A 23,860-nucleotide genomic window follows, 5' to 3' on the forward strand; every position below is an offset into this window, starting at 1 on the left:
TAATCCTCCTCTTTTTGCTGAGGAAGACTGCCCCTGAGCTAACATCCATGCCATCTTCCTCTACTTTACATGTAGGACGCCTACCACAGCATGGCTTTTGCCAAGCCTTGCCATGTCCGCACCTGGGATCCAAACCGGTGAACCCCAGACCGCCGAGAAGTGGAATATGCGCACTTAACCGCTGCACCCTGGGCTGGCCCCTAGTAGTTTTGTCTTATATTCTTAACCAAACTGTAAACTACTTGGAAGAAAGAATGGTGTGTTTTTCTTTAAATCACCACTTATATCAGAGACCTTCAATATGTGTGTATTAAAAAAATGATAAATGAGTATTATGACTTACAGTTCCATAAGATTTCCAGAAAGAAATGTGTTGTACTGAGTTATGTTTTCTCCAACAGGGTTCAGAAATGCTCAGAAATTAATCACATGGACGCCCATAATTTGGCCTTGGTCTTTTCATCCTGTTTGTTTCAAACTAAGGGACAAACTAGTGAAGAAGTAAATGTAATCGAGGACTTAATTAATAATTATGTTGAAATATTTGAGGTAAATATTTTATATCCTGCTCTTTTAAAGTAGTTTTGATGTTACTATTTGCAAACAGAAATACGTATTTAAGGATGTTTTATTCAGGTCTTTATGAATATTTAAAAATAATGAAAATAAAAGAGACTTATATGATCTATAGTATTTTAGATATAACTAGCTTTTTGAGCTGTAGCCATTCATTTAAATTTGGCTGCTTTTAAAGCTTTTTTACCATCTGGTGTCTGTTGGACAGAATATTTCTATTTATGATGTTTTTATGGGTTTTTTTTCTCCTCAGTATGTATATGCATTAAGTATATCTACTTAGAGGTGTGAAATTATGAATTTCACAAATTCAGTGATAAACACCAGACTATTAAATTCTGCAATTTAAGACATTTTAGTGTTTTCTTTTGGTTGTGCCCCAAATTGGATAAAGGAAAATTCTGAAATATTATTCTGTGGTTTTTACTTGGTCATCTCTTTTCTAATTGTCTGACTTTTCAATTTGCTGTTTTATGAAGTTAATATTTTCAGGTTTTATCAGAAAACTGTTAGCACAGGGATGGTTTCTTAGTTCAAAGAAGTAAAAATAGAGGAAATAAATCCAGGATTTGAATATATGGAGAATTTAGGGGATCTGGGTCAAAAGTCCAGGTAGGTCCATTACTTAACTGCTTCTGGAATCTCAGTTCTGTCATTTAAACTTTTTGAGCATTCCATGAAATGGTGTTGTATAAGACTACTTGTTTTCTAGGGCTGTGGATATACGAGATGACATCAAATGGGTTAATGTAATAGGTTATCATTTTTAGAGTTCTTAGATTCTTGTAATAATTGCTCACAAGATCCTTTAGCAAAGGGGAAGAAACTATATTTTAATAAAATAAAACTACACAGTCTGTATCTTAATTTATACTGGAACGGACACCAGAGTTGTTGGATTCTCTTTGCTCTTTGATCTCCTTTTATTTCTTTCTATATGTGTCCACTGTTTTTGATCAATAGCAGCTTCTTTGCAATAATTCTGATACTGAGACATAAAAGAATTAGAAAAAAAATGATGTGTGGCTTTACATGCTCTCTTTATTTTCTTTTTATTGTACTGTTAGGTTAATAAAAAATAAATGGTTACCTTCATAGTTTTGTTAAATCGAACTTTAACTAAATGGTGGAAATTTCATAAGCACTTAATGAACATTTCAGTTTGAGAAATGAGTCTTGTCTCTCACCCTCTATAAGCTCTTAACAAACCAGTCATCAATCAGCCCCTCTGCTTATTAAGTCACCTTTGCAATTGGGCTTCTGTTGATGGAATCTACAGCCTAAAGTGGTATCATCATAAAATGTTCTAAACTTTATGAGGCTCTATCTTGTTGGCTTTATTTCTGCCCCAGCTGTGTGGACCCATGCTGATTAAGATGGCCATTCTCATTTATTTTTAACTTGTTGGTCTTTAAATTCCTGAAGAGTTATGTGAGGATGAGTGCCATCGCTCCTTGTATTTTATTAGAATGTCCCAAATTATATTTTAAACAGGTTAAAGAAGACCAAGTCAAACAAATGGACATAGAAAATAGCTTTATTACCAAGTGGAAAGACACTCAAGTGAGTAGTAATAGTTAGATCTCCAAAGAATAAAAAAATTTAAAAAAAACAACAAAACCAAAAACTTCCATTGTAAGTAAAGACATTTGTTGTATTTATTTGCAAGTTCCTATATGAAGCAAGTAAAAGTAATGGGGAAAAAATAACCTAGATAAAACAGTCGTGTAATCTGCAGCATGATGCATATTTCCAAAATGGCAAAGTATGTTAATGTAAATTTTTCAAAATATGGAGGGAAAAATCAGTTTTAATCTTATCAAAATATGCTTTATAAAATCAAGTTTTAGTTATAAAAGCACTATTGAAAATGCCAGTGGATTTCAAAGGAAGCATTTAAAGCCAAAGAAATACTAGAATAAACTGAAAATTCAGACTCCCTAATGATTCTTTCCATTATGATTTTGAAAATATAAATTATTTCTTAATGCGCTTTTGCTCTGCACGCTCTCAGATGATTGCATTAGTGGGAATGTTTCTAATGTGATCTTTGTAACATATGCTGATTAATGTCTCAAGTTGACTTTTCTAGATCTTCTCTTGCTTTCCTCAGTCACATTATATTGCATTTGTGTGTTCAGGTTGCCCCATTAGTTTTCCAGGGTACCTTGCCTTGTTTGATGCATATTCATTGAACTTCCTTAAAATTGATGTTTAATCCTCTTCTAATAACTAGAAATTGTAGTGGCTTCAGGGTACCAGTGTAAATAATAGATATAAGCCAAATATATTCTGTTTACGAATATACTCAGAGAATTAGGCAAATACTTTCTTATTAGTCAAACACAGTAAATTCACCTAATTCCTGAAATATCCACTAGTAATTAGAGAAGTCACTGGAGCTATCATTCCATATGAAGGAGACGAGGAAAGGCTTTCATTCTAGTGCCTACATCCCCAAGTACTGATACTGTGCTATTAATTACCTCAGGAAGTGTCTTCTCTATTTTGACCCACAGTAATTAATGCAGCCTCCAGAGGAGTTAACTATAACACTAAAAAATCTGGCTCATAATCAGTTAGTTCTCTTGGACTTTTGCTTTTTGGGGAGAATTTCAGTCATGAAATGAAGGATCGTGTGAGCCCAAGGGATAATCTTGGGCAGCATTATCTATATTGTTGTTAGATAAAGTATGAGTATTCTTCTGCATTTTTATCTTTTATATTCATATTGCAATAAAAAATGACTCGAATGCTTTCTAATTAAGTATACGTAAGTAAAATAAGAATAGAGTAATTGAGAAAGAAAAGTAGAAGAGTTTGGGGAAATCTGTTCTTTTGCTTGAGTTTTTCTCGAATCCATTCAGAACTCCTCTCTGGAGTGTTTTTCTGACAGTCTCTGTGTCTTATCCCTGCTGGAATTTCTTAGCTGTTCTTGCTTTTGGCTTCGCTCTATGAGTTCTTTTGTGTTTGCTTTTTAATTTTTAAAATTCGTCTTTCCTGGAGACTTGTTTATGCAAACATAGTGAAAAGTAAAAATATCAACTGTATCTTCCCTAGAATTCTTGTGTAGCATCAAAAGTGAAGAGGAAAAATTGGGAATAATCTTTTCTAAGTCAGTCGTGCCAGAATAATTAAGAACATTTCTTCAAAGGACATTTTTAATATTTTCCCCACAAATTTACTCATCAGGTTTTATTCTGAGGCGAATTTAACTTCAGAATGATTGCTTTCTCCATTATGATCATTTTTAGAAAATTGGGTGATGAGTATTATTTCTAAGTGATTATAGAACTTCAGGGAATTTCTGAAAACTCAAAATATTTTTCATAGGTTCATTTAGTTCTTTATTAATCTTCTCCACATTATACCGTCAGTCTACATGGTGATATCTTATGCTTTTTATTTTCTGGCTTGTATCTTATTCCCTTAATATGTTTTCTGGGGCATAATAGTGACCCACATAACAACACTTAATTCTTAACTAAAGAAAATTAAAATAAAAACTTAGCATTATTACCTACCTTATCACTTCACTTTTTTTCTTGCTAAATATACTTTCTCTATTTGTAGTTTTAATATAGCTCTGACCTAATTCATCCTCAGATTTCAATTTTTGGCCATATTATTTCTTTGAAAATTTAGAAGGATCTATCTTCCCTTTTAATTATTGGTGTTATGCCCACACTATAGCTCAGAGCAGAATTATATATGGCCCATTTTCATTCCTCATTTTGTTTATCCTGTTAACATACATGGTGATGGCTCTTACAACTTCTGTTGTTGAAGTCAGCTTATTTCCACTGTAGCAAGGTTTATTATTTCAGTAAGAATGTAAGGGTGTTTGAGGACACTAAACTCTTGAGTAAGAGATGAAAAAATTGCATTATTATTATTGTTGTTGATTATATCATTTGTGTAGATTCCTTGTGCTTAATCAACACATCTGGAAAATGGGTATCATCATGCTGTTAACAGGGAAATTGGCTCATTTCATTATTATAAAATATTTAGAAATAGGACTAGGACTTCCTAAGTGTCTTGTGTCATATGTGCATTCTTGCAACATACTTATATTTGCTGTCTTCATATCTGCCCTTTCTAGGTTTCCCAGGCTGGAGACTTGTTAATTGAAGTGTTTGTAGAAAGGAAGGAACCTGACTGCAGTATTATAATTCGGGTGAGTCCTTTACATCCTGCAGATGGATATAAAGAGTACTGTTGGGAATCACAGGCAATAACATTAATTTACATATCTTGACTTTTCCATTGTGGCTTACATTTTATTTTACATGTCCAGTTCAAACATGCCTGTTGACAAGATTGACTGTCATACCAATATCCTCCAGAAATTCCAGATTTTAGTCATTTGGAAAGAGAACATCCTGTGTGCCTTATGTTATGGCACATAAGCTTATGGCATATAGGGTTTTCTACAAGTTCTGGAAAATAACCTGAGCTCAAATACCTGCTTCTCCCCTTAGCTTCTTAACATTAGGCAAGTTAATCTACTCTGAGTCTCAATCTCTCACCTGTAAAATGAGGAAAAGTTACAGTATTTACATCATAGTGCTGATAGAAGGACTCACTAAGATAATGCATGTAAAAAAACTTAGCAAATTGCTCAGCACATGAATGTTTAATAACTGTTACTATTGGTACTATTATTATTATTGTTAATAATAATCTCCCACCGTTGTATCCTAGACTTTAACTTCCAGTCTTCCAATTTGCTTGAATATTGGATAACTCTTTTCTTTCTTGAGAATATTAATCATTTTTTATGAATTAAAAAGATCTCTCTAATACTACCATATTCAGTACTTAGTCTGCCTTAGGGAGAGAAACACTTATTTCAGGTTCCTACTTAGACTACATTCTTTGTATGAGGAATAGACATTCTGCTATGTAACAGTTGAAATTCAACTTTAGCTCCTTATCTTTTTTAAAGTCCAAGGTTAAACAGAGTCTTAACGTTAGATATTTCTGGACCTTAGTTTTGTTAAATGTATTGCAATCATTAATTTATGCATTTTTAATGATTACGTATTATGACTCCATGGCACTGGTTACCTCACTTAGAACATGAAGCTTAACTACTGCTATCATAGGTTTTGTCCTGATGAGGCAGTGGCCTTGCCACTCCTTGGCCATGTCATAGTTCTTATGCTGATCATGTGCTGTTGATCCTAGCGGACAGGAGGAAGCAGTACCAGTGCATTAACACAAGGCCACCACTAATGCCAGAAGAGGTGTTCAAAGCATGTGACTTAACTCCACCTACACAAAAACACTTTTGTGGCTGATTTTAATTTTCTTGCTAATAAAGCCATAACAGAAGTTATTAGAACAGAGAAAAATTCTTACATTATTTTGAATGTATGTTCATAAAAGACGAACTGTTTCAAGTACAACAACTCCAAATTCTGTTAAAAAACAACAAAAACTAAACAAAAATAATCACTGACATTTATCTAATGCTTTAGACTTTGCAAAACTCTTGTTATATTTATCTCAGCTGATCATTACCTCAACACAAGTAAGTAGGTGAAGCAGGTGATATCTCAAGTTTATGGAAACTTGGAATTAAAAGCATTAAGGCCAGAATGCAAACCCTGATCATCATCATTCTAAACCTAGTGTTCATTAACCTGATTTGTAAACAAAGCAAAATGTGCTCTGTGGAGTTCTAGATGTTCTAAAAAGGGGCGTTGGCTGTCTCCTGGCACAGGGAGTGGAGTTCTGGTCTTCCATTCCTATGTCAACCTGAGGCACTCCCTTGCTAAATTTTCACTAGTTTGGTTTCTCAGTAATTTATTATTTTAAGAAAGGGCTATACTTCCTAAAAAATTTTAAAGCCATGCAGATGAACAGCATCATTGAAATGATTCATCTACTAATGTTTCTCCTGCTTCATCCACTTTTCCCAGATGCTAAGTTCTTTTTTTTTAAGATTTTGTTTCATTGGGCTTTTCTAAATAGAAGACAGTGGACTTCACTGTATCATTAATATATTCCGAAGAAAGCACTAAATTCCATGAAATCCAAAATATAGACTATACAAGTTATCTGTAATGAAAAATGTTTTCTGTTATTTATATATGTGCAATATGCTTATGATCAGTAATGGACAGGAGAAATGGAAATGAGCACATTCCTTTACTAAGAAATTTTTAAATAGGTACATACTTCTACTGAAAACGTGCAAACTAGGTTGCAGTTGCAATATTGTAATGCTTAAAACATCTTCTATTTGCTTGGCATTATAACTAAGTTCTAATTGAGGAAAGTCAGCTTGCTCTTGGCCAGCATGCATTTAAGATTGGCAAAAAACAAAAACAAGAACAAACAATCAAAAATCCCAAAAGTCCCTAAGAAGATGGTGTACTTCCACAATAGCCTGAGGCTTTGGGACTCTGGTATGGCTGATTCCCTGGCTGCCACTGCAGACTCTGCCCTTTGCCATGAAATTGTGGCTCCAGCACACTTTGGTATCCCACCCTCTGTCACTTGGTGTGGCAGGGCATGCCGCAGGCCACTAAAAGCCTGGGGCTTTTCGGCATGGCAGACAGCAGTCGATTGTGTATAATTTAGGGCTCAGGCTCAATAAAGAAAGCCACTTTGAATTCTTGATTATAGAACTGACATGTGAAAAGTTTTACTCCTAGAAGACCATTGGATTTGCTGTCTAGTGAAGGTCTTTCTGTGTATGACTAGATAGTTCTTCCCTCTGTGAGTGATGTGATTGCTCACCCCATGAGGAAAAAAAAAATTCTTCCTGATTATGTCTATATTGTAATATCTTTTTACATTCACATTAAAATGTATTATATTTTATGGAGAATATCTAAACAGACTGTTTTCTCTATGTGCTTAGAGAAGCTAAACACACCAGGAAGAAACTTGGGGTATCATGAGATGGTGGACGGGGTGTATTATTGCCCTAGCATACGGCTCCTCCTGTATCTGACATATATTCTGAAGAAATTTTGCCTCTGTTGCAGATATCTCCTGTGATGGAAGCAGAAGAGTTAACTAATGATATATTAGCAATAAAAAATATCATTCCTACGAAGGGTGATATCTGGGCCACATTTGAAGTCATTGAAAATGAAGAGCTAGGTAAGTGATTTTCATGCCAGGGATTTTTAAATTCCTTATAGAATGAAGAAATACTATTTTTTGACAAATCGTTACTAACATTTTATGTTTTTCTAAAGATTAACACCTCATTATGAATTCCCTTCTACCTCAGTCCATGGAGGTTTCCCTCCTATGATTTTACTCATGGAAATAGATTATTTTATTGATTCTAAAAATATAGAGTGCAAAGCATTAGCTGTCTATGTTTCTGCCTCGGGAAATAAGGCTTTTGTTTATAAAAACAAGCAATTTGATTTGTAACAGTATTCTAAATGTCACCACCACCATCCATCCACCTTATTCCTGTATGCTACTTATTTACCAAAAACAAAGAATGTTGATTTAAAAGATTATTTATTATTTTAAAAAATAATTTTGTTTTAAGCCTAGCAGAAGCTTATTTTTTGGTTTTATCCTTTTCATCTATCTTTAGTGGAGTGCATCAGCTATTTTATCATCTCTTACCTCAGACCTAGAAGGGTAAGGAGAGCTTTTAAAACTTCTTGACTACCCCAATAGTGAAGTGCTGAATAAGCTTAACATTCTAATGACACCATTTGGTTTTAACGACCTCCAGGAAAAACTAATAAGATGCAGAGTATCTTTGTATGTTGACCATCTGTCTAGCTGATACCTGCGAAGGTCTTGGGACCCTTTCAAGTATAGCTGTCAAACTGCCAAAAGTAAAATCTTGCCACCCACAAGCTCAAGATAAAAATTAAAATTCAGTATTGAAATGCCCCATCGTGTATTATTGGGAGTGTTGTTATCAATGTTAGAATGAAATGGGATTATCAAATATTTTGTCTTTCATCATCCTATCTTGGTGCTTTTAATCCTTTATTTCTTTTTATCACGCATAATTCTTTTAAATTCTAGTTTGTATTAAAACATTATTTTCCAATATTCATTGTCAGGATTTATAACATATAAATGCTCAGGCACCCCTATATGGTTGAAAATAAAAATAGATTCTTAAACCTACAAATGGAATTATCATGGATGTGACAGCTGCAAATGCAGACTGACATAAACATGTCATACATCATTAGCAGCATTGCCATTCTTGGTGAAATGGTGTCTTTAGTCTGTTCAGGCTGCTGTAACAGAATTCCATAGGCTGGATGGCTTCCAAACACCAGAAATTATTTCTCACAGTTCTGGAGGCTGCAAGTCCAAGATCAAGGTGCCGGCAGACTTGGTATCTGGTGAGCCCACTTCCTGGTTTGTAGAGGGCTGTCTTTTCATTGTGTTCTCACATGGTGGAAGGAAGCCTTGTGAGGTCTCTTTTATAAGGGCACTAATCACCTCCCAAATGCCCTATTTGAAATTTGCACTGGATAGAAAAAATGTCTTTCTTTGAAAGATGCCAAGCATCCTTGACCCACTGCCGCCAATCATTAGGGCAAGCTGAAACCCACCTAGGGGAGGACAGCACCATCCTCCAGAGCTAATCTAAAGTCTGTTGTTGTTTTAAATGCTTCACCTTAAAACTGAGCCTATCCTCTGACAGTGGAGCCCCATACCCTCTAGGTCCTTCACATGCTGGAAAAAAGTTAACTGCCTGAGGGGCCTCATTTAAGTGGGTCATCACTGAGAGGTTCAAGTGTATGAAGCAGTTACTTTTTATGCAGCAACATAATAACAAAATGTTTTCTTGTTTCTTCCTCATACTGGCTTTGATTTGGAAGATTTGTCCATTTTTAATCAGAATTCTTTCTGGCCCTTCTCTTGATTGACACAGAAAGTGCTGTCACCCTCTGATTATGTGCACAGGACAGAGAAAGACTTGCACAGCTCTAAGTTTGGCACTAAGAATTTAATTATTGGGGAAGTCATAAATGACAGAAATTTAAGGACAATATCTGTTATTTCAAGTGGAAAGTGGATAGCGCTCTCTTTAACAAGGAAGGCTAGGTTTATTCTGTGAACAAGATTTAAACTATTGATAACATGATTTACCTAGCTAAAGAATCACCTCCATAACCTGTTCTTCTCAAATAACTACACTGAGTTTTCAGCAATTTTTTATGGATAGTATACAAATAAGTTATTTATTTCTAGTAATACCCTAATACCAAATGACTTATGTACCGTATAATCTATCATAACAGATGGTTGTAACTATAAATGAAAACGTGTTTATTTGTAGGAATTTGTATTCCAGCAGTATTTGATGACTCAACCAATTTTTCCTGCCTCTTATCTCTTTCTTAAGGTGGATTTTAATGCCATTTTTATGGTTGTAGCATTTGATCGTCTAATAAATATCTTTTCCTCCCATTTTTCAGCTCTGTTTTTATGGAGAAATTTGGATCTTCAGGATTTTCATTCAGCTGAAGTATTTCATTCTATGATACTGATGTGAAAAACATGCTTGACTGTTTGGAAATCTATATTTGCCTCTGTGTCTACAATGATATATTTCAGTATAATTAAGAACACTTTAGAGCTACCACTGTAGTATCTACTTATGATAGCTACCCTCTTTGCTATAAATCTTCTGATATTTGGAAGTCTTATTACCAATTTAATTTTGTAATAAAGAAGAGTAAGCTTTTACTTCAATCCAGTTACTGTTTTCCAGTTAAGAATATCATTCTTACCTCCAGGCCAACTGCAGTATCATCAATTTCCTAAGTGTAGGATATTGAAACTATCTTGCTGTTGTTTCCTTACCATCTTTTCACTAAGCAGAGGAAAATGAAGGGGAACAAGTGAAGGAGAAAGTGTGAAATGACATTGTTTTTCACTTTGCTTATGTTTGCTTATTTCACCCAGTTACATGTGAGAAAATCATCATGTGGGGGTTTATATACTTGGCCCAAATAAAACTAAGTGTGATAGTTAAGATGTGGGTCTGTAAAGTCAGATAGATTTGAAGTTCAAATCTCTATTCCTTACTTGAACCAGCTGTTTGACTGTAGGCAAGTGGCTGAATCGCTCTGATCCTTGGGTTCCCTTAGATAGAAAATATGAATAATAATAATATCTAATGAAGAATGTTGTGAGAATTAAAAGTGATAACTGATACAAAGTATCCAATGTATATAATGTCTGATAACATAGCTTTTCCAGAAATGGCAACTGTTAATGGGATCAGTAGTGTGCCAGAGTTTGCAAGTAGTGGAACCAAGAATTATATAATACCCAAATGTAAAGAGAGTGCTTATTCTATAATTAGTTTAACTTTTAAATACAGATAATTCTAATTATAACCTCCATTAATATAAGACAACCAATTTATGGGTTAATGAACATTTAAATTATAACTTTGGCAAATTATAGGCAATTATGATCTTTGCCAAACCTTTTAGAAAATTATTTGAGGAAAAACAGGATTGATTTAGCACAAACAATTTTGTCTGATTTTATTAAGAATTATAATTTTGTCTGCTGATCCATTTACATTTTCTAACTGATAGATCACTATAGAAATTCATAAGGTACTTCATTCTTCGAGTATTTAAACCTCTGTTATGTACTCAGCACTCTGCTTTGTGCGGGGGCTATATTTGTAAACAAGAAGTAGATTTGTCTTCAAGATGTATGGCCTCGTTGCTCTGTTTTGTTTTTGTTTTTGTAATTGCCATCATAATGAGTAGGCCTGCTCCAATATGCACAGAATGCAAACTGCATTTCATTGTACTGAATAGGAAGCAAAAATCTGGTATTTACACTGGAAGCAGAAAACTTGTTTTCTTCTTCTGTGGACCTGGGACTATTGATAAGTTCTGAAATGCTGTGGTCATAGCAGGGGAGACCAGTATTAAGGAGGGTGTGATATATTTGGTCTTTCTTATTTGTGCTTTTATTACCAATTAAAATATCATGGATCATGTATGAGTTGGATGCTATTAACGTACTCTTTCTTGTTCGTCATTAGCCTTACTAGTTTAACCAAAAATGAAAAGCCTGAGTGCTATGTGCTTTACATTTAGGAGGATATGAAAGAGTTGCATTGACTTAAATATGGCTACAAACATCAACATCATCACGTTAGAGCTTATGTTCTTGCTATCTCAATTATGCTGTTTTCAGTGTACTGTGAAAAGGTTTGAATTCCTTTTTTCCCAGCATATGGTTTTGTTGTAACATTTCATTAACTGATTGGCGTATTTTGATCAGCAAAAAACTTTCCTGTAGAACTTGAATTGTTATTGTAAAACCTGTTTTTTAAAATTTTTTTAATTGATATAGTTAACATACAATATTATATTAGTTTCAGGGAACAGCATAGCGATTCAACATATATATTACAAAATGATCACCATGGCAAGTCTAGTAATTATCTGTCACCATGCAAAGCTAGTATAACATTATTAACTACATTCCTTATGCTGTACATTACCTCCTCATGACTGACTGAGTTTGTAGCTGGAAGTTTGTACCTCTTAATATCCTTCACCTGTTTCACTCATCTCCATACTTCCCTCCTATCTGGGGACTACTACCAGTTTGTTCCTTGTATCTGTGAGTTTGTTTCTGTTTTGTTTTGTTTATACGTTTGGTTTTTAGATTCTGCAAATAAGTAAAATCATATGGTATTTGTCTTTGTCTGTCTGACTTATTTCACTTAGCATAATACCCTCTCAGTCTATCCATGTTGTTGCACATGGCAAGATTTCATTCTTTTTTATGCCTTAGTAATAGTTCATTGTGTGTATGTGTATATATATATATATATATATATATATGTATGACATTTTCTTCATCCATTCATCTATAGAGAAACACTTTGGTTGCTTCCATATCTTGGCTATTTTAAATAATGTTGCAATGAATATAAGGGTACATATATCTTTTCAAATTATTGTTTTTGTTTTCTTTGGATGAATACCAAAAGTGAAATTACTGGATCATATGGTAGTTTTAGTTTTAATTTTTTTGAGGAACCTCCATACTCTTTTTCATAGTGGCTACACCAGTTTATATTCTCACCAGCAGTGTACAAGGATTCCCTTTTCTCTACATCATTTCCCACACTTGTTATCTGTTGTCTTTTTGATAATAGCCATTCTGACAGATGTGAGATATCTCATTGTGGTTTGATTTGCATGTGCCTCATGATTAGTGGTGGTGAGCATCTTTTCACGTCTGTTGGACATTTGTATGTCTTCTTTGGAAAAATGACTATTCTGGTCTACTGTTCATTTTTTAATACAAATTTTTTTTTTAAAGATTTTATTTTTTTCCTTTTTCTCCCCAAAGCCCCCCGGTACATAGTTGTATATTCTTCGTTGTGGGTCCTTTTAGTTGTGGCATGTGGGACACTGCCTCAGCGTGGTTTGATGAGCAGTGCCACGTCCACGCCCAGGATTCGAACCAACGAAACACTGGGCTGCCTGCAGCAGAGCACGTGAACTTGGCCACGGGGCCAGCCCCCAAATGTTGGTTTTTTGATATTGAAGTTGTATGCGTTCTGTACATATTTTCAATATTAGCCCCTTATCAGATACATCATTTGGAAATATCTTTTCTCATTCAGTAGTTTGCCTTTTCATTTTGTTGATGGTTTCCTTGCCGTGTAGAAGCTTTTTAGTTCCATGTAGTCCCATTTGTTTATTTTTGCTTTTGTTGCCTTTGCCTAGGGAGACAGATCCAAAAAAATACTGCTTAGATTGCTGTCAGAGAGCTGACTGCCTTTGCTTTCTTCTAGGAGTTTTATGGTTTCAGGTCTTACGTTTAAGTCTTCAATCCACTTTGAGTTTATTTTTGTTTGTGGTGTAACAAAGTGTTCTAGTTTCATTCTTTTGCATGTAGCTGTCTAGTTTTTCCAACAGCATTTGTTGAAGAGACTGTCTTTTTCCCATTGTATATTCTTGCCTCCTTTGTTGTAGATTGATTGACTGTAGAAGCATGGGTTGATTTCTGGGCTCTCTATTCTGTTCCATTGATCTGTAGGTCTGTTTTTGTGCTAATAATACCATACAGTTTTGATTATAGTAGCTTATATTATAGTTTGAAATCAGGGAGCATTGTTCTTCCTCAAGATTGCTTTGGCTACTTGGGGTCTTTTGTGGTTCCGTACAAATTTTAAGATTGTTTGTTCTTTTTCTTTGAAAAATTCCATTGATATTTTGATAGGAATTGCATTGAATCTATAGATGGCTTTGGATATGGACATTTTAACAATATTAATTCTTTCAATCCAGGAGCATGGTATATCTTTCCAATTATTTGTGTCATCTTCTGTCTTTCATCAATGTCTATAATTTTCAAGGTACAGGTCTTTTACCTCCTTGGTTAAATTTATTCATAGGTATTTTATTCTTTTTGATGCTATTGTAAATGGGATTGTTTTCTTCATTTCTCTTACTGATAACTTGTTATTAGTGTATAGAAATATAACATTTCTATATTTTGTATCCTGCAACTTGGCTGAATTCATTTATTAGCTCTAGTGTTTTTTTGATGGAGTCTTTAGGTTTTGCATATATAGTATATCATCTGCAAATAGTGACAGTTTTACTTCTTCCTTTTGAATTTGGATCCCTTTTATGTCTTTTTTTTTGGTCTGATTGCTCTGGCTAGGACTTCCAATACTGTATTGAATAAAAGTGGTGAGAGTGGGCATCCTTGTATTGTTCCTGATGTTAGAGGAAATGCTTTCAGCTTTTCTCTGTTGAGTATGATATTAGCTGTGGGTTTGTCATATGTAGACTTTATTATGTTAAGATGTGTTTCCTTTATACTCACTTTGTTGAGTTTTTATGATAAATGGATGTTGAATTTTCTTAAATGCTTTTTTTGCATCTATTGAGATGATTATATGATTTTTATCCTTCATTTTGTTAATGTGGTGTATTACATTGATTGATTTGCAGATATTGAACCATCTTTGCATTCCTGGTATAAATCCCACTTGATTATGGTATATGATCTTTTTAAGGTATTGTTGAATTTGATTTGCTAACATTTTGTTGAGGATTTATGCATCTGTATTCAGGGATTTTGATCTGTAATTTTCTTTTTTTGTAGTGTCTTTGTCGTGTTTAAATATTTGGTAGAATTCACCTGTCACTATCTGGTCCTGGACTTTTTCTTTTGGGGATGTTTTTTGATTTCATTACTAGTAGTCAGTCTGTTCAGATTTTCTGTTTCTTCCTAATTCAGTCTTGGAAGATTATGTGCTTCTGGGAATTTATCCATTTCTTCTAGGTTGTCAGATTTGCGGATGTATGTATGTTTGTAGTAATCTCTTATGATTCTTTGTATTTCTGTGATGTCAGTTGTAGCATTTCCTCTTTCATTTCTGATTTTATTTATTTGGGCCCTCTTGTTTTCTTGATAAGTCTGGCTAAGGGTATATCAATTTTGTTTATCTTTTCAAAGAACCAGCTCTTAGTTTCTTTGATCTTTTCTATTGTTTAGTTACTCTCTATTTCATTTAATTCCATGCTGATCTTTATTATTTCCTTCCTTCTACTAACTTAGGGCTTTATTTGTTCTTCTTTTTCTATTTTCTATGTATAAGGTTAGATTGTTTGAGATTTTTCTTGTTTCCTGAGGTAGGTCTCTATTGCTCTAAACTTCCCTCATAGAACTGCATTTGCTGCATCCTCTAGAGTTTGGAATGTTGTGTTTTCATTTTCATTTGTCTCAAGGTATTTTCATTTCCTCTTTGATTTTTTCATTGACCCTTTGGTGGTTTAGTAGTGTCTTGTTTAGCCTCCACTTGTTTGTGTTTTTTCCAGTTTTCTTCTTGTAATTGATTTCTAGGTTCATACCACTGTGATTAGAAAAGATGCTTGATGATTTCAGTCTTCTTACGTTTACTGTGACTTGTTTTGTGGCCTAACGTGTGACCTATCCTGGAGAATGTTCCATGTGTACTTGAAGAGAATGAATATTTTGCTGGTTTTGGATGGAATGTTCTGTATATATGTTAAGTCCATCTGGTCAGATGTGTTGTGTGTCCTTGTTGACTTTCTGTCTGGATGATCTATCTGTTAATGTAAGTGGAGTTGTTAAAGTCCCCTACTGTTATTGTATTACTGTCAGTTTCTCTTTTTATGTCTGTTAATATTTGCTTCTATATTCGGTGCATAGATATGTACAAGTGTATAGCATCTTGTTGGATTGATCTCTTCATCATTATTTAATGCCCTTCTGTGTCTCTTGTTACGGTCTTTGTTTTAAAGTCTATTTTGCCTGACGTAAGTATTGCTACCCCAGCTTTCTTTTTGTTTCCACTTGTATGGAATATCTTTTCCCATCCCTTCACTTTCAGTCTGTGTGTGTCTTTAGATCTGAAGTGAATTTCTTATAGGCAGCATATATATGGATGTCTGTTTTTGTTACCAGGTTAGTGAAGTTTTCAGCCCTTATTTCTTCAAGAAAGTTTTCTGTCCCTTTCTCTTTTTGTTCTCCTTCTGGGAACCCTATAATGTGAATGTTAGTACACTTGATGTTGTCCCAGAGGTCCCTTAAGCTATCTTCATTTTTTAAAATTCCTTTTTCTTTTTGATGTTCTGATTGGGTGATTTATAGTACCCCTGTCTTCCAGATGGTGATCCATTCTTCTGCATCATCTAATGTGCTGTTGATTTCCTTTAGTGTATTTTTTATTTCACTTCTTGTATTCTTCAGTTCTGCTTGGTTCTTTTTTTATATTTTCTATTTCTTTGTTGAAGTTCTCACTGTGTTCATCCATTCTTCTCCTGAGTTCAGTGAGCATCTTCGTGACCATTACAGTAATATGTTGCTTGATGACAGGGATACATTCTGAGAAATGCAATGTTAGTCATTTTCATCATCATCCAAGCATCGCAGAATGTGCTTGCCCAAACCTAGATGATATAGCCTACTACACACCTAGGTTATATGGTACTAATCCTATGGGACCATTATCATATGCACCATATGTATTCAGTCTGTCATTGACTGAATACACAGTCAATGTAATTGAATACAGAATTGAAATGTCATTATGTGGTGCATGACTATACTTTGAAGTCTTTGTCTGGTAGGTGTCTTATCTCTGTTTCATTTAGTTCTTTTTCTAAGGTTTTTATCTTGATCTTTCATTTGGAACATATTCCTTTATCTCTTCATTTATCCTAATTCTCTGTGTTTGTTTCTTTGTATTAGCTAGATCAGCTATGTCTCCTGATCTTGACGGGGTGGCTTTATGTAGAAAATGTCCTGTAGGGCCTAGTAGTGCAATCCCCTCTGGTCACCAGAACCAGGTGCTCCAAGTGTATCCCCTGTGTAGGCTGTGTGTGCCCTTCTGTTGTGTCTGAGCCACAAATGCTATGGGTGCTCTTGTGTGCAAGGCTGCACACCCCCTCCCCCCCCCAGGGCAAGAGACACTTTGGAGGGGCTCTAGTGCCAACTGGGGCTGCCCGCTGGGTGAGGTGGGGCAGGAACCATATTGGAGGAGCTGGGGTAGGCCACAGGGGAACATCGGTGCAGGGTGGGAGGTGCTAACAAGATAGATGGAGAGTATCAGAAATAGCACCTGCCAGGGCTGGGGTAGCTAGTTAGAAGGAGAGTAAAAAAAAAATGGTACCCACCAGTACTTCCATCCGTGGAGGAAGTTCCAACAGGTTCTTGCTCCTCTGACACATGCCCTACTATTAGTCAGTGAATCGCCTTCATGTATAACCTAGGCACTTTTCAAACTCCTGCCTCTGTGCTGGGACTCAGAGTGAGTGAGTTTGTGTGCGTGTCCTTTAAGAGGCAAGTCTTGGCTTCCTATAGCCGTTCAGCTGCCCTGGACATAAGCCCCACTGGGTTTCAAAGCCAGATGTTATGGGGGCTTGTCTTCCTGGTGCAGAGTCCCTGGACTGGGGAGCCTGATGTGGGGCTCAGGCTGCTCACTTGTCCAGGAGGACCTTCACAGTTGGGATATCCCTCCCACTTGTGGATTGCCATGTGGGGGTTGTGGGTCCTGACTAGATTACATCTCTGCTCATCTCTATGTGGCTTTTTCTTTATTTCCTTAGTTGTGGAAAATCTGCTTTGCTAGTCTTCAGGTTCTCAGAGACAGGTGTTCTATATGTAGTTGTAGTTTTGGTTTGTCTGTGGGAGGAGGTGAGGTAAGGATCTTCCTATTCTGCCATCTTGATCTTACTCCTCAACTGTGTTTTTTTTAACTCTGCTAAGAACATGTGATACATTTAAAAATATGATTGCCTGAAACAAAATCTATATGGATGAGTATTTATCAAGGAAAAGTCTTTAATGTGTCATTAACTTCTTGCTTATTGGCCTATTATATCAACAGTTAACGTGTAATTTTGCTACATATTTCTGATTGATATTTCTGCTAGTAGTTAAACATAGATTACTCAGTACTGTTGTATGATTATTTCCATATGTTCTCTGTTGAAGTTATACTTTATAATTTTGTATTAATTGACTATGAGTATACAGCCATAAGTTGTTTACTAGTATTGGTCAGAAATTACAATATGCTAATCTTGTTGGGATAAACAAAAGATTAATTTATGTTATGACTTAGTACCTGACCAGATTAATTTTGCTAGTTCTTTTGCAATCATTTAATTACATGTGCAAACAGGCGGCTTTTCATAAGCAAACCAGAATGTTATCTAAATTAAAAAGAAGATAGAGTAAGACACTGATTTGTTATACAAAAAGGTAGCTTTATCTCTGAGATTTAATCTAAAGGATAGCACCTCTGAATTTTGTTTGAATAGTTGGGTAGCAGACAAATGCCCCTGCACAGATTCATTTATACAGTGCCTTTTATTATATGCTTAATGATGACCTAGGTCTTAGGGTCTCTTGTATGTACTCCTAGTACTATTCTTGTGTAACATAAGATATGGTTATGTTTATGGTTGCATATAGATCTTTTTAAAAGGACTTTTTAAATTTATAGTTACAAAAAATTATATCTTAATTTCTTTTTTTCAGTTTGATTTGGTTTTATTTTTTGCAGAGCGCCCTCTTCACTACACAGAAAATGTGTTGGAGCAGGTGCTTCGGTGGAGTTCATTAGCTGAACCTGGCTCTGCTTATCTTGTGGTGAAGAGATTCTTAACCGTTGACACAATTAAACACTATAATGGTAGGTGCAATTATTTCACATTCCAACTACGATCGAAAATTCAAGTGGTTCGAGGGTAGTTATTGTGGCACAGGTGTTATTTGAAAATGTAAAAACTGAGTAGCTAAATACAGAATCCACTGACGTAGTATTGTAGAATAGAAAGAATATATAGACCAAGTGCTAAAGGCAGAGTTTCTTGGTAGGTAGCAGTACAGTAATAGTTGGATAAATTGATGGTACCAAGTTAAAGTTGTTGGAAGGAGTACTTTATGTTTTTAAGGGTTTTTTGCCATGGTTATATGTTCTCCTAATTTTTAGATAGATGGTGAGTCTTCTTCCTAAATTGTATTTACATTTGAAAGTTCTCTGGGCACATGAGAAGTACAAGTTTTTCAAGCTCTGAGATTGAGTGCTTGTTATAATTCTCATTTATTTGCTAGTGATACTGGAAAAGAAATAAGTACAAAATAAAACACTTGCATTAAAGAGACTCCCTGTCCAACTGGGAGAAGACATGTACACATGTAAGGCTACATAAGAAGTTAGCAAGCACAAGGGAACCATAAAAGACAGTCTCTGAACCTGTATGATATATCAGAAAACTTTTATTTTGAAACCTTGATCCTTCTGTTTTGTTGTCATTAGTTGATAGATTAGAAGATGATTTCCTGCCAGAACTGTATCTAAACCAACCCCAAAAGTAAAGGATTTAAGTTTTATAAGATGAAATTTACAACTTTTATAGTTAATATTAATAACCGTTATTCTTTATTAATGAGGTATCATTAACCAAGCTCTATACACACCAAGCTCATTTAAACTTTTCTTAACTTCTTTTTGAGTTTTATCATCATTTATACTTTACAAATAAGGAAAAAGAAGCTCAGAGAAATGAAGTAACTTGCCCTAGATTGCACAGTTACTAAATATTGCATTTGAGAAAAGACTGGTTTTATTTCTAATTATTAAAAAAAAAAAAATAGAAGGTTGGTACAGCTCTTAAATGCTGTAAACCTACTTAGTATGATTGCAGGCTCTCTAGCTAATAGCTATGGGTCAGTAAGTTCTTAAGTGTAAGGCTTAATCTGGTAAATTTGTGATTCCATGATAGTGTTGAAGTCTGTTCTGGCTGCTGTAACAGAGGACAAACTGGGTGGCTTATAAACAACAGAAATTGATTTCTCAAAGTCTGGAGACTGGAATTCCAAGATCAGGGTCCCAGCATGGTTGGGTTCTGGTGAGAGCCCTCCTACAGCCTGCAGACTTTGGACTTCCTGTATCCTTGTGTGACAGATAGCAATGAGAGGAGCAAGCTCTCTTGTGACTCTTATAAGGGCACTAATCCCATTCATGAAGGCTCCACTCTCATGACCTCATCTAATCCTAATTTCCCAAAGGCCCGCCTTCTAATACCATCACATTGGGAGGCAGAGTTTCAACATATGAATTTTAGGGGACATTCACATTCAGTGCACAACAGCACCCTTCATATATTATACTTACATGAAGGTATTTTTACAAAATGCAATTACTGTAACAACTTCTAGGTCATTTTGGTCTTACTAGTATCTAAATAAACAGAATAGGTATTATTCTTCTTGCTGTGGAAATTTAGCTTTTTAGAGACCTCTGTCTTATTTTAAATTTCTTTATTACTCCTACATTTGATTTTGACCACATCCTCCCTATATGTCTTAAGGATTGCAATAGAAATTCTCTCTAGTCAAATGAATGCAACATGCGTCCATGTCATAGAGCAGTGATTCTCAGGTAGGGGACATTTGGCAATGTCTGGAGACGTTCCTGACTGTCACTACTTGGGGGGTAGGTGGTGGTGCTTCTGGTATTTAGTGTTTCAAGACCAGAGATGCTGCTCAACATCCTACAATGCACAGGACAGCTCTTTACAACAAAGAATTTTCTGGCCAAAGACCTTGAGAATCTCTAATTTAGATAATCCATGAAATCTCTTCTAACTCTTAAATTCTGTTATTCTTTCATTTTAACATTAAGATAAAAAGTATTGAACTTAGAAACTAAGTCCTGAAACATTATGAAATATATGTAATAGGTTCTTGTAGTTTCTTTGCTTTTAGAAAATAAAGTCATTTTTTCAGGTAAATTTTTATCTTTCTGTTGAGAATTTTCCCTTTCATTATTCTAATATTCCTTTGAAATGTCTCTAATTCTCCATGTTGTGAAATACTTGAAACACACACCTGGACACAATACCTTAGCTCTTGTTTGAATGCTAGTGGATTGGCTATGGGAATAAAAGTAGACAAGAGCAAGATCTTCATAGGCTGTGATATAAAGGAAGGTTTTGTGCAGGTGGGAGTGAGGGATAACCCAGAGCAAGGATACCATGAAGTGCTGTTGATCTTTGGGGCAAAAAAATCAGCAGTGTATGGATTGAGCTGCTTGAGAGCAATCACATCTGAGTAAGATCTTCGTTGTTTAAGAGCAAGAAAAAAATGGTAGAATGACAAACTGTACATTGTTTCTATCCACAAAAGTAGGATAGGGTAGGAAGATTGGGCATTATAATGATTCCTCACATATTCCTGTGTGTCCTCTTTATGGGGTTATGAGCATGTCCTTCTGTTATGAAAGCATCCAGCCTCTGTAAGATATAGACAAGCATCTTGCATAAAAACTGGAGAACCCAAGCAGTGGACAGCAGGTTTAAATGATAGTTACAGGGATTTGGATGGAACATTTAGCAAGGTAAAATGTCAGCAAACTTTTGTGTTCCTTTCATATCTCCTTCATTCCTCTAATTGAGTGGGAGCTATAAAACATTTCCCTGTCCTGTAGTATCCCTACCCCAGTTCGCCAAACCAATCTGCAACTTGTTGCGATGATATCTACAGTACTTTGTACCAGGAAGTTCTCTCTTTGTATGAAAAAAAGAATGAGCTTTCAGAGTAACACCATCAGCAAGTACATTTATTGAACCATTTCATGGTAATGGTTATGTATTTCTGGCAGACAAAAGGAGTACCTATGAAGTAAATATTTTTAAAACTTTTAGTTTTCTAGCTAATGAAAGTTTTATAAATGTTTTTAATTAGAGCTTGATTTAAATTCAGATTATCAAAGCAAAATAATGCCTTTCATTATGGTCAGTTCTGCATCTGTGTGAATTTAAGGTTGTTGTTTATAGAATCTCTGGCCTGTATATTTTTTAAATCAATTTCTTAAGTCATGATTTTTTCCTGTAGTTGTTTCCTGCAGCAACCTGGGGCTTATAAATACTTCTTCTGGGGCATACTTTGTGATAGATTTTAGGTTGGTGAGATAGTCAGTCTGCTTCATCTCTGTCTTGGCAAATGTCTCTTAAATCCATCACAGTGACCACCTACTCCAGAATTACTGCTCCATTCATTACATCCAGTACTCCTTAAAATTGGGATTTAAAAGGAAAATGATGAAGGTAAATCAAATGTGATTTCTTTGTCAATTTGTTAGCAGAAAAACAGGAATCATCTCAGAAACACATTGCTCTTCACACCTGAAAGAGAACAATGTTGAGGATTTATTTTCCTTCTTAGTATCTTCTTATTCTAACCTAGGGGCCAAGTGGAAATTAGCAGAGTTTGAAACAAAGGTAGTTGGTTGCAACCACATTTTCTCTCAATAACAAATAGCTAATGTGTTAACATTTTGTTAAAATGTAAAGTGTGACTACCACATCCTTTGTACCTTGTCCCCGCATACTTGATACCTAGTTGCCACAAACTTTGCTGTCTCCTTATCCCCATCTTTGTTCCTTTCTCTATCTTGATATCTACACACACAGATGTATATATATCTTTACATACCTATATGTGACTTGCATTTCATTAATTGTATGATAGTTTTTCTGATTTTAAGTATCAAATTATAAGCATATACTTTTGTTTGATATTATGTTTTCACAACCACCTTGCTAAATCAAGAATTTTATCAAATAAGTTTAGGGGTTTAGAGTAGTTTAGGGGTTTTAATTTCCTCAATTTTCTCACTTTATCTGAACAGTTTAAAACGTGCACATCATAAGAAGGAATAGATTGTAGGATCATCCAACACTTAATTTCTGCTCTTTCATTTAAGGCAATGAGGTACCATACTTTACTTTTACAGAAGTATATGAGAGAAAGTGAATTTTTTGTTGCCTCTACTTAAAAATCAATTCTGTGCTTTTCAAAAGCAGCATATTATTTCTTAGAAACATTTTGTGCCATTGCTATTATTGTAATGAGGAGTTAACTAACTTGAAAAGAAAGATAATAGTCCTCAAATTTCTTTCCTACCCCATGGATTATGACTGAGATATTGAGATAGGGAGAATAAAAATCCACTTAAATTGCCGTTTAGACTTTGTCGTAGCTAATCTTATTAGACCGTCTTTCATTATCATCTCTTATATTGAGTTGAGTTTCAACATCTCTATCACAAGTAAAGCCATAAATTTAGAGCTTCTGTAAGGTTCCAGAATAAATAATTTTATTTTGCTAAAGTCTTTTATGTTGCTAAAGCACTAACGCTCTTTAAAATTGCCTCAATAGAATGTGATACATGGAAATCAAATTTTAATGATCTCGATGGGGAAGAAATACTTTTAAGATAGAAGATGTAACTCAAATGCAGATCTCTGTGGGATTCTAAATTTAGGTGGCTGTATATGACAGATGCTTTGGAATTAAATTTGCATTAGAATAGAATAGTTCAAAATGCAACTGCTTCCAGCAAATTCAGACCTGGAAAGCTGAGCCGTCTGCTATCAACTGAGTTAAGAAAATGCCAGCAAAAATATTCTGAGTCCATAAATCATAGTATAGCTGTAATAATTTACATTCCACTCCCCATCAAATCTTTTTAAATCCAAAAATGTGTAAAAGTTGAAGGTAATGCCTAGTTCACTTCAAGTGGACAAATTTTCTTGGAAATTGATAATAGTCTTTGATATTCACTATCGAGTATGAATGTCCTGACTTCTTCTAATAATATAATTCTGTAGTGAAAAAACCAATTGGTAAATTTCTCTTAGCTCTGTTCATGCAGGAATTTACTGTGGAAAATTTAAAGAATTGATAACATTGTTTTTACCCACAAGGAGCAGAAAATTTAAATGTT

At 34.9% G+C, this 23,860-nt stretch overlaps 1 protein-coding gene across 5 annotated transcripts in view; it reads left to right on the forward strand.

Moving 5' to 3' along the window:
• ARAP2 (ArfGAP with RhoGAP domain, ankyrin repeat and PH domain 2) overlaps positions 1–23,860 on the forward strand; it is a 174,509-nt gene that overhangs the window by 117,448 nt on the left and 33,201 nt on the right. For 4 of the 5 annotated variants that reach the window (XM_046656447.1, XM_046656450.1, XM_046656452.1 and 1 more), the window contains 5 exons: positions 402–549; positions 2,071–2,139; positions 4,682–4,756; positions 7,581–7,698; positions 18,632–18,760. In XM_046656447.1, the coding sequence (XP_046512403.1) occupies positions 402–549; positions 2,071–2,139; positions 4,682–4,756; positions 7,581–7,698; positions 18,632–18,760 (539 nt within the window). The remainder of the gene's footprint in view (positions 1–401; positions 550–2,070; positions 2,140–4,681; positions 4,757–7,580; positions 7,699–18,631; positions 18,761–23,860) is intronic. The other variant, XM_046656451.1, reaches the window with a different exon arrangement.

This window comes from Equus quagga, chromosome 3, assembly GCF_021613505.1.
Source record: "Equus quagga isolate Etosha38 chromosome 3, UCLA_HA_Equagga_1.0, whole genome shotgun sequence".
NCBI classification, from domain to species: domain Eukaryota; kingdom Metazoa; phylum Chordata; class Mammalia; order Perissodactyla; family Equidae; genus Equus; species Equus quagga.